A 17,163-nucleotide genomic window follows, 5' to 3' on the forward strand; every position below is an offset into this window, starting at 1 on the left:
GCTGAGCTAGTGCTGACCTCAGAACTGTCTGCAGTGATGGAAACGTTCCATATCTGTGCGGTCCAATATGACAGCCCCTCTCTACATGTGGCCCTCAAGCACTTGATTGTGACTAGAGTGACTGAGGAGCTGATTTTTTAAATTGATTAAATTCTAAATAATTTAAATGTAAATAGTCACGTGTAGCCTAGTGGTTACCGAGCTGGATGGCTCAGCTCTGAGTTTTACAGTTAGAGTTTCTTGTGTTAATTTTAAAATGTGAATGTGAATTACTAGTCGGTTAGTACAGTTTCCTCGACAGTTTTTTCCAAACCGCTGAATCTCTGAACAAAGATATCTTTTAAAAATTCCTTTGTTTGGACCTTCTGGGAATCAGCAGGAGATAGTAGCATTCTGTTCTCAAAATTCCCAGAGATGGGTGACTGTCACCTGACTGCCCTGAATGGATTTCTCACTGAGTTTCCAGACAAAGGCTGAGATCAAATGGAAGGGACTAGATAAAATTCCAGGGAAGAAATCCTTGGGCCCAGGAAGGCAACACGGGTGTGTCTCTTTGCTCACTGAAGGCCACTGATGCACCAGCTAGAACAGGCAGGCATGGTGACACATGACATGCAGGGTCTTCTTTCCTCTTGCAGGGATGGCCCACAGATGACAGCCCCACAGCTTGGAGCCTTCAGCCGGAGCTTTGCCAAGAAGACAATGCACAGCTCCTCCAACCAGGCCCTGCTCAAGTTCCACCACGAGTCAGCCATGGGCGGGATCTTCGCCGTAGCTTTCTCTGGTCAGTATGAAAGCTGGTCCAGGAAGGACGAGAGGGCCAGACTTTTCAGTCCAGGCTGGGCTTGCCTCCTGGCTCCTGCATTTGCCAGTTGGGGGTTTGGGGATGAATGGCATAGCTTCTCCATCTCAGTATCCTCAGAAGAAAGAAAGAGTTAGTCACTCAGTCATGTCTGACTCTTTGCTACTTAATAGACGGTAGCCCGCCAGGCTCCGCTGTCCATGGGATTCTCCAGGCAAGAATACTGGAGTGGGTAGCCATTCCCTTCTCCTGGGGAATCTTCCCAACCCAGGGACTGAATCCGGGTCTCCTACACTGCAGGCAGATTCTTTACCGTCTGAGCCACCAGGAAAGCCTCCAGTGTCCTCAGGGTTATGAGAATTCAGCTGTAGTGATGTGAGAGCTCCCAGCACAGGGCTCCATAAATGTGAGTTTTCCTTCACTGCCACACTAGTAAGGTGGGAAGCCCACAAGGCTGATCCTTGGTGCCAAGTTCAAGTTCAGAGGCAGCAGGGTGAGTCTTCTTATTTGTCTTTCACATCAGCTCCCTTGTTGTTTTATCCATTTACCTGTGCCCCACCCCATCCCTCAGCACATTCTAGAGAATGGTCTCACTCCAAAGGTATCTAGAGCCTCTGTTGACCCCGCAGGAAGCACTGTGCCCAAAGGAACTTGGGGAAAATTCAAGTACAGGAGCATGAACAATGGAAGGCGTGTCTGTCCTTATCAACAGCCTATTTTCTCGTAAAAGTCTAAGATTATGGTCCCAGGTATTTCCTCATTTTTATTACAGTGGACACAGCTTAGGAAAACTTAGAGAAAGTTCTCCATGGGCTTGTGCCCAGCCGAGAAGTAAACCCCCATGTTTACGATTTGCAGAACGTTACATCTATATGAACTGGAAATCAGGAAGGCTTGACTTTATTCCTGGCTCCACCTCAGGCCAAGTGTCTGACCTGTGTAGGTCTCTCCTTAGCTCAGTTTCTTCATCTGCAGAACAAAGGGCTTGGAGTTCATGAGCTCTAAGGATCCTGTGAGTTAGTAAGGCAGCTTTTATTACCCCCACTTTATAAACGAGGAAATGAGGGCCAAGGAAGGCAAGAGGGATTGCCCAGAACCACACGGCTAGAACTGGGAGGAGAACCCAGCCCTTGCAGCTCTGTGCTGGCCCACGTGGTGCTAACACCTCACACGTGTATTTATCGAAATTTGAATGCATTCAGCCCCAGGTCCTCGGGAGAGGTAGTGATATTGAGGCAGAAAGAGAGAGCACGGGCAGCTCCAGGCACCATTCCCAGGAGTGTTTGCCCGGGTGAGCATGACATGGTGGTGAGACCCTGCCCTCTCGGTCTGCCTTCATGCCCACACCCCTCTGATTGGGCACACCATTCACCCGATGAACAGGACCCAGGGTTTTGGTTTGGTTTTGGTTTTGTCTTATCTTCATTGCTGACTCAGTAGTTGTATGAACAGGCTTCGTTGCTCCTTGGCATGTGGGATCTTCCCAGACCACAAATTGAACCCATGTCCCCTGCGTTAACAGGTGGATTCTTAACCACTAGACCACCAGGGAAGCCCCAGGACCCCAGTTTTGAAGGCTCTGTTATTCTGACTCTATGGGACTTGCCCACAGACATAGACTTGGGTTCAAACCTCTGCCATATATTGGCTGCATGACCATGAGACTGTCATTTGACTTTTCTGAGCCTCAACTTCATTACCCACAAGATGGGAATCATACCAGTGCCTAAATGAGTTAAATGAACTCATGCAGGGGAATGCTTAGCTCTGGGCAGAGAGTATTAAAGATACTCAATAATGTGTAATGTTTGGGGATAGACTTTTCTTCACTCAGTATAATCCTGGAGATTAATCCAAGTTATTACATGCAATAATTGTTGTTCAGTCACTAAGTTGTGTCCAGTTCTACGACCCCATGGACTGTAGCATACCGGGCTTCCCTATCCTTCATTATCTCTTGGAGTTTACACAAATTCATGTCCATTGAGTCAGTGATGTTATCTAACCATCTCATGAGATGGTTACATGTAATAGGACTTTGTTCCTTTGTATTGTTAAATTTCATTCACTGTTGGCAATTTGATCTCTGGTGCGAATAGTTGACTCATTGGAAGAGACCCTGGTGCTAGGAAAGATTGAAGGCAGAAGGAGAAGAGGGCGACAGAGGGTGAGATGGTTGGATGGCATCACCAATTCAATGGACATGGACTTGGGCAAACTCTAGGAGATGGTGAAGGACAGAGAAGGCTAGCATGCTGCAGTCCATGGGGTTGCAGCACAACTTGGCAACTGAAGAGCCACATCATTCTATGATTCTTGAGCCATATGTAATTTTAGACAACATTTTTGAAATTTGAAAAATTACAGAAAAGGAGGACAGATTCATCATTGCCATGGCTAAGGAGGGGTTAGGGATGGGAAGGAAGGAGCTGTCTTTACTATAAAAGAGTGGCATGAGGGACCCTTACAGTGATGAAAATGCTCTGCATCTTGATGGTATCAAGGTCAGTACCCCAGCTGTGATATTATACCATAGTTTTGCGAGATGTTTTCTATTAGGAATCACTGGGTAAACAATACATGTGATCTCTTTGTATTATTTCTTACAATTGCATATGAATCTACAATGATCTCAAAAAATTCAATTAAGAAATAAAATTTGTGTAACTAAAGCAAAGTTACCCAACAAGTGGCAGTTTTAATCATCATCATTATCATTGTCTTGATCATTATTAGTGTATTTGGAGAGTAACAGGATCTGTATAAAGTCACCTCCTCCTAAAGCCAGGTTTCTTATCCCTGCTCTTGTCTCTTATCCCCACCTGGTTCAGGCACAGGTGAAGGAGGCCCAGCACTGCCCTGGGCTGTCCTTGCTCCCGAGTTCTCCTGAGTAAGTCTGCCCAGGACATCTCTTGCTCCTCTGTGTGTCCTGGCCACTGTGCTCCTGATGCCCTCAGATGAGACATGAGACCCTTCAGTGCCAGGTCAGACCAAGGCCTCACAGGCTAGAGGAGCAGGCAAGGGCCTGGGTGAGAGGATCAATGCAGGCCAGCAGGTTCGGGTGGGTGATACTCTTTGCAAGGGGCCAAGTGAACAAGAAGGCACCTTCCACCCACTCCTTGGGTTTTTGAAAAATTGTAGAATATTAGCAATATGTAAAAAGTGTGTAACATACATGTGTGTATTTAAAGAAGAAAAACAAGATGAACACCACAGCTGAGCCTGCGAAAAAGACCACCAGTGCTCTTGAAGCCCTGTGCACCACCTCCAATATGCCCCCTGCCCAACCCCCCAGAGTTAATCAGGGTTATGAATTTTGCTAAATTTTCTGCTGGTCTTTCATTGCTTTTCATTATGATTTTACTCCATAGGTGTATGTCTCCAAAAATACATATTGTTTCATTTAGCATGGTTTTTCTGTTATGTAAGTAGAATTGTTCAGTAAGTGTTCTTCTGTGACCTGCTTTTTTTAATTCAGAATTAAGCTTTATAAATTCATGCTGATGCATGTGACTAGATTAGGTTCACTTTTCAATGCTGACTAGTATCTCATTGTGTGAAAATAGTGGTTTATCTAGTCTACTCTTAATAGGCATTTAAATTACTTTATTTCAAACAATATGAGCATTGCTGCACATTCCTTCTTATGAACAAGAGTTTCTCTAGGGTACATGCCTGTGTGGAATTGAGAGATTGTGAGCATTCACATACTCAGTTTTACTAGCTAAGGCCAAATCGACCTCACAAAGTAGTTTTAACAGCTCCCACTCTTCCTTGTCATGGAGATAGAGCTTCTATAGCACTACATTCTTGCAAACACTGGATTTTACTGGACTTTAAATTTTTGCCAACCTGGTGAATAGCATTTCACTTTTCTGTTGATGATGAGGGTAAGCATTCTTTCTTATCATCATTGACTATGCATGCTTCCTGCTCTCTGAAATGTCTGTTCCTCATACAGCTTTCTTTCCCCAAGAAGAGAGGGAATAAACAAGTTTAGACAAAATCTTTGTGATTTGTAAAATATGCTATGAAAGAAACAGATAAGATAGCAAACAAAAGCATAGAGAATCTACTTTATGTAGAATAATTGAGGGAAACATGTCTTAAGAGGTGGTATTTGAGACAAGAACTAAAGAAAAGGAAGGAGCCAGACTTGCAAAGAATAAAAATTGGGAATGGAGTAGGGGAAAGAATGTTTGCCTTTTTATAGGCAAACATTAGCCTTAAATAAATTTCTATTCATAGAAGAACCAAAAAGAATAGTACCTTAAGGAGACTTATGACAACAAGCTACAGTATTTTCAAAAATGACAAAATAGGATTTGAATTGCAGAGAAAAATGCCCTTAGAAACATACAGCTTGGGAAATAGAAGCAAATTTTAGAAAGCATCTACTTCTAGCATAATAGTCTAGGTAAAGTGGACTCCAAATAAGAGTTATCTGGCTGAGAGATTAATAGAAGGGGAAATCATACCCCATCTGTTAGGATACAATGAGAAGAACCCATCACTTCCTTGTAAAGATGCACAACCTGAATCTAATCATGAGGAATCAGACCAACCTAAACTGAGGATAATGTAATACAGTGTTACATACTAGAAGTTAGCTGGTGTATAAGTTTCGAAAGTGTAAAAGTCAAGGAAGGTCAAGGCAAGACTTTAGAACTGCTTTGGTCTAAAGGAGACAGAAACATAACAATGAAATGCAATGCATGTTTCTGAACTGGATGCATTAGCTATTAAGGACTTTATTGAAACAAGTGGTAGAAATTGAATGGAATGTAAGGATTAGATGGCAGTAACGTATCAGTGTTAATTTCCTCCTTTGGTGCTTGTATTGTGATTGTGTGGGAGAATGTGCTTATTTATAGGAAATACCCACTGAACTGTTCTGTGGTTATGGGATGGCATGTTGGCAACTTAAGTTTCAATTGGTTCATGGAGAAAGTTTTGTAACTATAATTCCAACTTTTCCTACACCTTTGTGATTGTTACAAATTAAAAGTTTTATTTATGAGAGGAGCCAGCTATAAAAAACAAAGGTTTTAAAGAAATGCAATTGCACACTTTAAACTGGCATACGAACCAGCAAAGAGCAGAACTGACACTGTAGAAAAACAGTTCAGAGATGTGGAGGCCAAACCGGAAAAGCGCCGTATGAAGACAGAAAAGGACGAGGACTTGAAAATGATAAACGAAAAGATGGTGAGTAAAGAGACCCAGCGGTCAAAGAACCGACCTACTGGCAAGAAGCATTTCCGAGGAGAAGAGCCTGATGGATGGAATGGAAATAATAACATAAAACTCTTCTGAGATTAAGGAAAAATCTGTGCATATAGGATAAAGAGTTCACTGTATACCAGGAGAAATCAAAACCAGCCTGGCAAGTTTTCCAGTTTATAAGGGTGAAGGGTAGAAGAAAGCTACTGGAACCCAGGCTGAGAAAACTACAAGCCAAAATCAACAACTCTCAGATTATGTGAAAATTCCAGAAATTTTCAATTCCAGAAAATGAAGGAGAGATTTTTTTTATAGAGTTGTTCAAGAAAAAAAAATTGTTGGGAGCTTCACATATGCAGCGAGAGATAGTCATCTGCAGATATCCAAGAACTTAAAGTGAGATATACAAGAGCTTAAAATGAGTGTCAACCAAAGTCTCAGTTTGAATTGTTAACTCGAGGATGTAGCTACCCAACAAAGGATGAACAAATAACTCAATATAGAGATAACTATAAATAACTCTATAGAGAAATTGTATAAAAGAAAAGATAAAATGGGATGAATTGACTAATCACAGATTTAGGTCTAATAATAATTGAAAATATAGATTCAAAACAATCCAAATACAATTCCCAGAAGTTTAAAAGTAATCATTTCATATTAACAAATGCCAGATATTTTTAGAAGAGGGAGAAGAAAAAGTAAATGTCTTCATCTTCCATGGTAGAGGAATCAATAGATATTATTCAGTTATCGATTTTATAATTAGAAAAAGAAGGATTCCAAGTATATATTTTAGCCATCAATAAATTAAAACTAAACTACAGTACTTCCAAATTGCTAAAAGAAAAAAAATGAAGCAAAGCATAATTCACAGATAAAAAGAAGAAAGCAACAGGAGCTGTGTAGAAACAAAGCTATAGAAAACACATAATAAGCACAAGTTAAAAAAAGTTCAATTATTATGACAAATACAAATTTATTAAAGCCCAACTCCCTATTAAAAACACAGAGACTCTTATATTAGGCTAAATACAATATAACTAGACTTTATAATAGAGTTTTCCATACCAGGAATACAACTAAGATAGTGTGACAGCTTTAAAATAAAAGCTGGTGGTGATATATTTTATAACCACAATAATAACAATCAAAGAAAAGAATTCAAAGCAAAAGCATTCAATAGAAAAAGTGGATTCTTTCATATTAAAGAATAATCTGTAATGACCCTTTAAAAATGCTAACCCTATTGTGGAGATTGCAGAGAGCAGCCCACTTAGTGGTGGGAAGTCTGAGAATACATTCCAAAAGATTAACACATGATTAGCCACAGTCAAGACATTTTCAGGTATCTACACAGCTCATAATGCTCTCCTTTACTTCCCCACTCACGTGGGCATCTGTCAGCTGTATTTGTACGTCATGACTCCCCTCCACGTGCACCCCAACCCCAGGAACGGGAAATGAAACTAAAGGTGGGCACCTGCCCTGATTCCAGCAGAGAGAAATCAGATGTTCTCTCTCGGGAACTCGAGATTGAACCTGAGAGATTCTGTTTCTACCTGGACTTGTCTCCTGAAGAGGGAAGGTATAAATCCAAGTGCAGTGGATTGCTTGTCTTCTACCGTCCATGGAGACTGAGAAATAGAAAACTCCTACGTACAGAAGGAGACCCCCTGCGACAGACACGGAGGAAAGTTTCCTGGACTCCTGGTGGCCTACAGTTGCTTGTCTTCTACCTTTATGAAGTCTGCGTACAAAGCCACCCTTGGGTTCACTTTTCTCTTGAGAGACTTCTTCTACCCTGAGCTGATTTGTGTTACTTACACCCAGGGTTCCTAATTAACAATTGTCTAGGACCCACCAATCCTAATTCTGAGAACTGTACAAAAATTTGTGTATAAAGGTATTCCTTGAAGTGCTATTTGTAACATGTAAATTAGAAACAATCCAAATGTGAAGTAATAGGAGATTGGGTGTACAGATTATGACACATACATGCAAATGGAGGAAAATACAGCCATTAAAAGTCATTCATGTGGAATACAATCACTGATTAAGGGAAATGTTTATTTTCTATTGTTTGATTAAAAAGCATACGATTTTTTGGGGGGGAAGGCTCAGATGATGGTGGGCTTGCCTGGTGGCTCAGGTGGTAAAGAATCTGCCTGCAATGCAGGAGACCTGCATTTCGGTTCCTGGGTCAGGAAGATCCCCTGGAGAAGGAAGTGACAACCCACTTCAGTGTTCTTGCCTGGAGAATCCCATGGACAGAAGAGCCTGGCGGACTACAGTTCATGGGGTTGCAAAGAATCAGACACGACTGAGCAACTGACACTTTCCTAACACTTTCAGATGGTGGTACAGCCAAAGGATGCAATGATTATGGATCCCTAACAGATCACAGCCACCCCATCTTTGTGAGTTTTTTGAGAAAGAGATATATACAAGGAACAATGGCAAGGGAAGGCATTTTAATATCAGCTGGGCTTGAACCCCAAATCCAAGTGTAGAGCCCAGAGTCATCAGGTAAAATAAACTGAACCACGTGAACTACGTTTCTCCCTAAGCTAATTTGGCTTTAAAAGCTTCAGTGTGCATGCCCAGTTGCTCAGTGGTGTCCAGCTCTTTGTGACCCCATGGACTGTAGTCCAGCAGGCTACTCTGTCCACAGAATTTTCCAGGCAAGAATACTGGAGTGGGTTGCCACTTCCTACTCCACAGGGTCTTCCCAACCCAGGGATCGAACCCAAGTCTCTTGGGTCTCCTGCATTGGCAGGCTGATTCTTTACCACTGAGCTACCTGGGAAACCCCAAAAAGTATCAGAGGTAAGGCCAATTCAGCCCAAGGAAGAATGTATCAAGAGAAGCAATGGGAAAGAATTCAGTGTGCCGTGAATGACCCACTATGTCTACTGCTGGAGCCGAGGGCTCTGCCCACCTATTGGCATGTTAACATGTACTGGAGACTAAGCCGTGTCAGTGCCTCACTCCCCAGGGGAACAAGGGGATGCAGACAAAAGGAAACAGAGGAGTTTTGAATGTCCCCCTGCCCTCGAGTTCTGCAGTCATAACATGGCTGATCCAGTGTGTATTTGTGGGGAGAGGAGAGTTGTCTGTAAGAGATCCAAAGTCATACACTAAAATGCTAGCAATGGTTATACCCAGGTAGTGGGACTTGGAGAATTATTGTTTTATTGTTTTTAAGTATTCCACCAGCTTTATGCATTGAGCAGAAATTTTTAATTTAAAAAAATTAATTTTTAAAATGTAATGGGAAATTGATCATCTATCAAACCATAACCACAAACTATAAAATACCCAGGTTGTGCTTAGGCAGAGATTTCTTTTAACGATTTTTTTTTTTTCTGGGAAAGCGAAGTGTGTCTTAGAAAGTTTTAGAAGGTATGTTTTAAAGGTAAGCATGAGGCTGAGAATGGAAGGTATCAATTTTTAAAAAATTCTACAAAGGAAAACATTGAGAACTGGCTAAATAAAAATTGAATGCTCGTACACACCAGAAGAGTGCCGTAAACAAATCAGGAGCAAATGATAAATTGGGAAATATACTTAATAGGCAAAGATCAACCTGAATATACATAGAGTTTTTCAAATTTGTAGGAAAAATAGAAACAAAGGACATGAACCGAGAGTTAAAAATAAAAATGCAAATAGTCCATTAATATTGCCTGTCAAATGCCAACTAAAAGAAAAGAAGTGGTTGTTGTCTGTCAAGTTGACAAGGATTAAAACTTATAGCTTTTTGGGGGGAGCTGCACAGGGTCTTCATTGCTGTGCTCCGGCTTCCTCTAGCTTCCACGAGCAGGGGCTACTGTTCGTTGAAGGGTGCGGGCTTCTCATTGTGGTGGCTTGTCTCGTTGGAGAGCCCTGGGCTCTGGGACACCCAGGCGTCAGTATGCAGCGCTCAGGCTCAGTCATTAGCTGTTTTGCACTTACCTAGTTGCTCCGAAGCATGTGGAATCTTCCCAGACCAGGAATTGAACCCGTGTCCCCTGCACTGGGACCACCAAAACTTGGTGACTGTTTCCTCTGCTGGCTCTAAGTTCTGTGAGGCAAGGACTGTCCACTTACTTTTGCACTGGTAGAATGTCAGAAGGCCCTGTGAGCATCTGGAACTCATGTTTCAGGGGCCTTGGGCTCTGAGTGATGTCATCCTAGAGTGATGCTCCCCGTGAAGGGTACCCCGCCACCTAGCACTGTCCCCAGCACTATCTGGCCGTATCTTTCATATTTAGCCCGTATTTCTGCCTAGGGTTTCAATCTCAAGCTGAAAAGTTTGCAACGTGCCTTTAATGTTTATGGTGCAGTATCAATCCCAGGCATAGAAGAGCTTGATGGGCTACAGTCCATGGGGTCGCAAAGAGTTGGACACAACCGAGTGACTGAGCACGCAAGTGGTGCCAGCAGTAAATTTCAAAAAAAACGAGAGTACTATTTTTCAAAACATAGCCAGAGTTGAAGTGATTTGGAGATAATAGCAACAGTGGTGCCAGCAGCAGCTAACTGACACACTCAGTGCTCAACTGTGTGCCAGATAATGAAAGGCAGCCTCGTTACGAGCCCATGCTGAACTTGGCCTCAGTGATACCCGCCATGCATAGGCCAATCTCTGCCCAGAGGGAGATGGTTGTCGGTTTAAAAATCCACTGAAGCCACAGAACTTGGCCCAAGGTCAAAAGAGAAATAAGCAATCGTGCTGGCCCTCACCTAGACCACACACGGCATTTAGGTGGTGACTAGTGGAAAGAACATGGGATATGAGAGCAGCCAGACCTGGGTTCAAACCCTGCCTGTGCCACTTACTTCCTGTGTGACCCTAGAGAAGTAACTGAACCTTTCTGAATCTCAGCTTCCTCATAAGCAGAGTGAGAACACCTCACAGGGGAATCTGCTCTTGTGAAAATTCAAGGTGGCAGAGCATGAACGTGCCTGAGGTACAGTTGTTGTTCCGTCGCTAAGTCGTATCCACTCTCTGCGAGCCCATGGACTACAGCACGCCAGGCTTCCCTGTCCTTCACTATCTCCCGGAGTTTGCTCAGGTTCATATCCATTGAGTTGGTAACACTAGCTAACCATCTCATCCTCTGCCACCCCCTTCCCCTCTTGCCCTCAATCTTTCCCAGCATCAGGGTCTTTTTCATTGAGTCAGCTCTTCACATCAGGTGGCCAAAGTATTGGAGCTTCAGCATCAGTCCTTCCAGTGAATATTCAGGGTTGATTTCCTTTAGGATTGACTGGTTTAATCTCCTTGCAGTCCAAGGGACTCTCAAGAGTCTTCTCCAGCATCACAATTCAAAAGCATCAATTCTTCAGCACTCAGCCTTCTTTATGGTCCAACTCTCACATCCGTACATGACTGCTGGAAAGACTGTCGCTTTGACTATACAGATCTACAACACAGTGACATACAGTAGGTGTTCAGCAATGCTTCTCTCCCCTCCCTTCAGCACTGGGCCCTGCCACCAACTTCTTATATCCTCTCTCCTTTATCATTAGTTCTGATATTTTATTTGCATCAAAAGCAAACAAACCAACAAAAAGATGGCAGCAGATAAGCAAGAGAGTACTTGGCTAACTTTCTCCTGTGGGCAGATAAATTCTCGTTAACATCTGCTGTGTGGACAGATGAGGAGTGAAAACACGAGGCACTCAACTAATGAATGACCGTGTGTCCCAAGAGTGATGCTCTTACATCAACTTGTCTGCCTTTGTCTTTTCAGCTTATCCACTCACCAAATGCCCTCCTCCCACCATCCTCCCCAATGCCGAAGTTGTCACAGAGAATGAAGAATTCAACATAGGTAACATCTCCCGCACCAGCAAGGACGGGGCTGGGGAGGAGGGATGGGGGCGGGGCGCAGCTCTGGCCGGTGGGGCTCATCTCTCTCTCCTGTCCATGAACAGAAACAATAGACTCAATGCAAAAGGGTTGATATTCTGTCAACGGAGGTTCACTCAAAATACAATCACTCTTTCTTTTAGCCATACATAGCCAGAGGAGCTAGAAAAGAGATTTTCTTCCATGATTCAAGTCAGGATGTTTTTTGAAATAAGTCCATACAGGACACTATAAGAAGTTCCTGGAACGTGGACCGTTCTTAGGCTCAGCAAGGCTGAGCTGCGAGAGGGGAGCCGTGGTCATCTGTCATTCGATTGGAGATGAGCTAGTTGTTCACTCAACAGAACACACCCCGCCACTGATCATCTTGCCTGGAAGTGGGTTCAGATGGGTACTAAGGGGAGCCAGTCAGCCCTGCCCAGTCTTCTCCAGGAAATCCCCATATTGATCTTTCCTTGACAGGTGACATTGTACGATACCGGTGCCTCCCTGGCTTTACCTTAGTGGGGAATGAAATTCTGACCTGCAAACTTGGAACTTACCTGCAGTTTGAAGGGCCGCCCCCGATATGTGAAGGTAATCGCAGTGAACCGTGCCTTGGAGTTTCTCCCAAACAGAGCTCCTGTTTGCCTTTCTCTGTATTCCCAGCCCCTGCCCGTGAAGTAAGAGGTCACTTGGCAAATGCTGGAATGAGTGAGTGAGTGTTCCAGGTAGGTTCTCTGCCCTGCTTCTAGATCCAGGGCTTGGAATTAGCCATAGAGGCCTCGTTTATTTCTGTCCTCTGCTTTTTTAAAACAAAATTGGCCTTGCTGGAAGGTAGGTGGGATCTTAGTTCCCTGACAAGGGATTGAACCCACACCTCGCAGAATCTTAATCACTGGACTGCCAGGGAAATTCCTTCCTTTTTTCTAACTGACACTCCCTGGAAATGGAAGGAGGTCATGGGATCTCTGGTGAGAGTCGAGGCTCACACACCAACCTTGCCTTACTGGCGTACAGGTGTGTCCAAAACCCTGTGTGCTGAGCTAGGCAACCAAGAGACCGCAGTTGTCTTTATTCCAGTGGAGTGACTTGTCTGAAGGTGGATGCGCTTCACCAAGTCACCCCAGCTAACCTCCCAAAGCAATACCTTCCCCTCACGAGGCATCTGACCTGGGGCAAGATACCTAACTGTCCTGGGCCTAACTGGCAAAATAAGGATAAGGGTATTACTAATGCCATGGCCTTGTTATGAGGATACGTGAGTCAGCCGTGTAAAGCACTTCGGAACTGTGCCTGGCACGCAGGGACTGCTCGGTGTGGGCTATTACCAGAGTCTCGGGTTCTGCTGCTGCTCCTGGTGCTGTTGCTACCAGCAGATATCTAGTAGCCTATGCAGAAGCAGGTCAGCTTCTCCATCTCTAAGAAAACGAGAGTAGGGAGGATCTGTAAAATGGATTGTTAGTGAGGAAGAGAGGGACCACAAGCCCCAGAATTAGGCTGCTGATACACTGAGAAATTCAGGATCTATTTCAGTTGAGCTGACCCACCCACATACCACATGACCAGCCCCCGATTACAGTGAACTTTAGTCTTCATCGTTGATTAGCTCCAGCCCTAGTTTCTCATCATCCCTGGCTCTGTTTCTATGTCTGCGTGGCTCCAGTCTTCCTGCTTTACTCCTCATTCTCAGCCTCATGCTTTCCTCTGGGACTTGGTATCATGCTGGCTTCCCAAAGTATGACCCTTCATAGTCTCTTTTTGTAATAACAGCTTTATCAGGGTATAATTCATATGCCTTGCAGCTCATCCACTTTAAGTGTATGCAGCAATGGTTTTTAGCACCTTCAGGGTTTTGCCACCATTGTCACAAATCCATTTTAGAACATTTTAATCACCTCCCCCACCCCCCGCAAAAAGAACTCTTGCAGTCAGTTAACAGTCAGTTCCCATTTCTTTCCAGCCCCCTCAGATCTAGGCAATCACCAAACCAGTTTCTATCTCTATGAATTTGCCTATTCTGGGTTAATATAACTGGATTCCTACAATGTGTGGTCATTTGTGACTGACTTCTTTCATGTAGTATAATCTTCTAAAAGTTCATTCATGTTGCGGCATGTATCAGCACTTCATTCCTTTTTTTTTGCCCAGTAATATTCCACTGTGGGCTTCTTCCATGATTCGGTGGTAAAGAGTCTCTCTGCAATGCAGGAGCCACAGGTTCAGTCCTTGGGTTGGGAAGACCCCCTGCAAGAGAGGGCAGACAACCCACTGCAGTGTTCTTGTCTGGAAAATCCCACGGACAGAGGAGCCTGGTGGGCTACAATCTATAGAGTCGCAAAGAGTCGGACACGACTGAAGTGACAGCGCGCACACATTCCATTGTACACATACCACATTTTGTTTATACACACATTGATGATGGATATTTGAGTTGTTTCCACTTGTAGCTATTATGAATAAGGCTGCTATGAGCATTCATGTACAAGTTATTGTGTGAAACATACGTTTTCATTTCTCCTAGGTATGCATCTAGGAGTGGAATTGCTGAGTCATATGGTAACTGGTAACTCTTATGTTTAAGCTTTTAAGGAACTGCCAGAGTATCCTCCACAGTGGCTGAACCATTTTGCATTCCCACCAGCAGTGTATGAGAATTTCAGTCTTTCCATGTCCTCTCTGTTATTATTATCTGTCTTTTTAATTACAGCCATCCTAATGAGTGTAGTGGGTATCTCATTATTGTTTTGATTTGTATATTCTGATGGCTAAGATGTTCAGCATTTTTTCATGTGCTTATTGTTCATTTGCACAAAGAAAAGTCTGTTCGGATCCTTTGCCCATCTTCGATTGTTTTTTATCTGTGTAATTATTGAGTTGTAGGAGTTTTTATATATATTCTAGATACAAGTCCTTTATCAGATGTGTGATTTTTTGAAAACATTTCCCATTTTGTGGGTTGTCTTTTTACTTTCTTGGTGGTGTTCTTAGAAGCACAGAGGTTTTCAATTTTGATGATGTCCAGTGTATATATTTTTTCTTTTGGTGCGTGTACTTTTTGTGTCATATCTGAGGAGCTATTGCCTAAGCCAAGGTCAAGAAGATTGACGTCTATGTTTTCCTCTAAGAGTTTATAGTTTTAGCTCTAACATTTAGGACTTTATCTGTTTTTAGTTCATTTTTATGTATAATGCGAGGTAAGAGTCCAACTTCATGATTTTGCGTATAGATATCTAATTGTCCTGACGTCACTTGCTGGAAAGACTATTCTTTCCCCATTGAATTGTCTTGGCACCCTGTCAAATTCAATTGACTATGAATTGGGGTTTTAAGACCATTTTTATTGGAGTATAGTTGATCCACCATGCCATGCTAGCCCCAGGGACACAGAAAAGTAAACTGAAAGTTTTATTTCCTGATCCTCAATTCTATTCTCTTGAATCTATCATTATGCAAGTACTATACCATCTGGATTACTGTAGCTTCGTCACACGTTTTGAAATCCAAAAGTGGGAGTTCTCCAACTTTGTTATTCGTTTTCAAGATTATTTTGGACATTCTGAGTCTGCTGAATTTCCTGAATTTTAGAATCAAAACGAACTGAGATTTTCATAGAGACTGAGTTGAATCCATGGGCCAGTCTGGGTCTCACTGCCGTCTTAACTATATTATCGTCCAGTCTCTTAATAGAGATGATTTTCCATTCATAACCGCTTCATTGTACAACTTTCTTTTACCTTTTGGCTTATTCTTCTCTTTTCTGCCTCAGATAATGCCTTTCCAATGAAGTCCTACTCTCCTCTGACAAGGATCAGACATTTTTCTGTTATCTTGAAGGCTTGCTATGGCAACATAAAAAATTTGGTGAAATTAAACCTAAAAAATCACAGTGTAAATATAGAATATCAAGGATAAAGGGAAAGCATTATATTTAAATATATATTTATCTTTTCATGGATAAAAGCTAAATCAGACTCATAGCACTATTGAATCAAAAATAATGCCTACCAAAAGATAAACTGCAGCAGGAAATATAATTGTAAACTGAAATGACAAACCCAGCTAAATTATCAGTTAAGAGTGAGAATGAATTAATGAAATCTTCAGATACACAAGGACTAAGTAAAGTTACTGCCCTACTAAAAGCAGAATTAAAGGATACACTTCAGTGCATTACTCAGTAACAAGCAGTCCCCACATCTCAGTGGCTTAACACAACAAAAAGTTTATATCTTCTTCAAAAAATTTGCTGTAGTCCAAATAACTTTATAGAGCTGCTAACTCCATGATCCAGGCTGCTGGAATCTTGTGCTGTTGTCTGAAAACTAGGCCCGCTCTTCCAACCTCCATTGCAGCAAAGGAAGACAGAAATGGACGTTCCCATAAGGGCTTTTCACCACCTCAGCCCCAAAGTGCCACACATGGTTCTACTCACACCTCATTGGCCAGAAATAGGCACGTGGAGGGAAAGTGAAGTTTTTTATATGCTCAGGAAATAAAAGAAAATGTGATATTGGTAAACCCCAGAAATCTCTACCACCTTTAGCAACTATCTGTTTAAGTATTGAGTGGTAGGATTTATCTATATATTCTAAATACAAGTCCTTAATCACATGTGTGATTTTCAGAATTATTTCCTATTTTGTGGATTGTTTTTTCACTTTCTTAATGGGGTTCTTGAAGCACAGAAGTTTTTAATTTTGATGATGTCCAATTTATACATATTTTTCTTTTGGTGTTCAGCAAGAAAATGAATACAGGTAGAATGATTCAGGTATAAAAATTAACAGTAAGCTAAGAAATCAGTGTTCCTGCATGGACTGCTTGCTGCAGTTCATGGGGTCACAAAGAGTCAGACACGACTGAGTGACTGAACAACAATAACAAGAAATCAGTAAAATATAGAAGTAAATATGTTCATAGACTGTAGAAAATAAAAACTCAGAAGACAACTGGACAAATAAATTACACTGGAGAACCTATTTAGAAGAAAGAAAAAATGAATTAAAGACCCTTTCTTGCTGAGGAAAATCATAAATATTGATTAACCATGTATATTTTCTTGAATTATGTATGCCCACAGTATGTATAAATTCTAAATCCATAATCAAAAATCATGAGAGTAAAGAAATTTTGATTAATACAATGCATGCATCTCAGTAATTCAGTCATGTCCAACTCTTTGCAACCCTGTGGGTTACAGCCATCCAGGCTTCTCTGTCCACGGGATTGTCCCAGGCAAATACCAGAGTGGGTTGCCATTTCCTCCTGCAGGGACCCTCCCTGACCCAGGGTTGCC

The 17,163-nt window shown here is 42.3% G+C and overlaps 1 protein-coding gene across 2 annotated transcripts in view; it reads left to right on the plus strand.

Moving 5' to 3' along the window:
* CSMD2 (CUB and Sushi multiple domains 2) overlaps positions 1-17,163 on the plus strand; it is a 677,707-nt gene that overhangs the window by 585,969 nt on the left and 74,575 nt on the right. For both annotated transcript variants that reach the window (XM_040231766.1, XM_040231767.1), the window contains exons 44-46: positions 639-784; positions 11,767-11,847; positions 12,348-12,461. In XM_040231766.1, the coding sequence (XP_040087700.1) occupies positions 639-784; positions 11,767-11,847; positions 12,348-12,461 (341 nt within the window). The remainder of the gene's footprint in view (positions 1-638; positions 785-11,766; positions 11,848-12,347; positions 12,462-17,163) is intronic.

Source organism: Oryx dammah, unplaced genomic scaffold (assembly GCF_014754425.2).
Source record: "Oryx dammah isolate SB20612 unplaced genomic scaffold, SCBI_Odam_1.1 HiC_scaffold_28, whole genome shotgun sequence".
NCBI classification, from domain to species: domain Eukaryota; kingdom Metazoa; phylum Chordata; class Mammalia; order Artiodactyla; family Bovidae; genus Oryx; species Oryx dammah.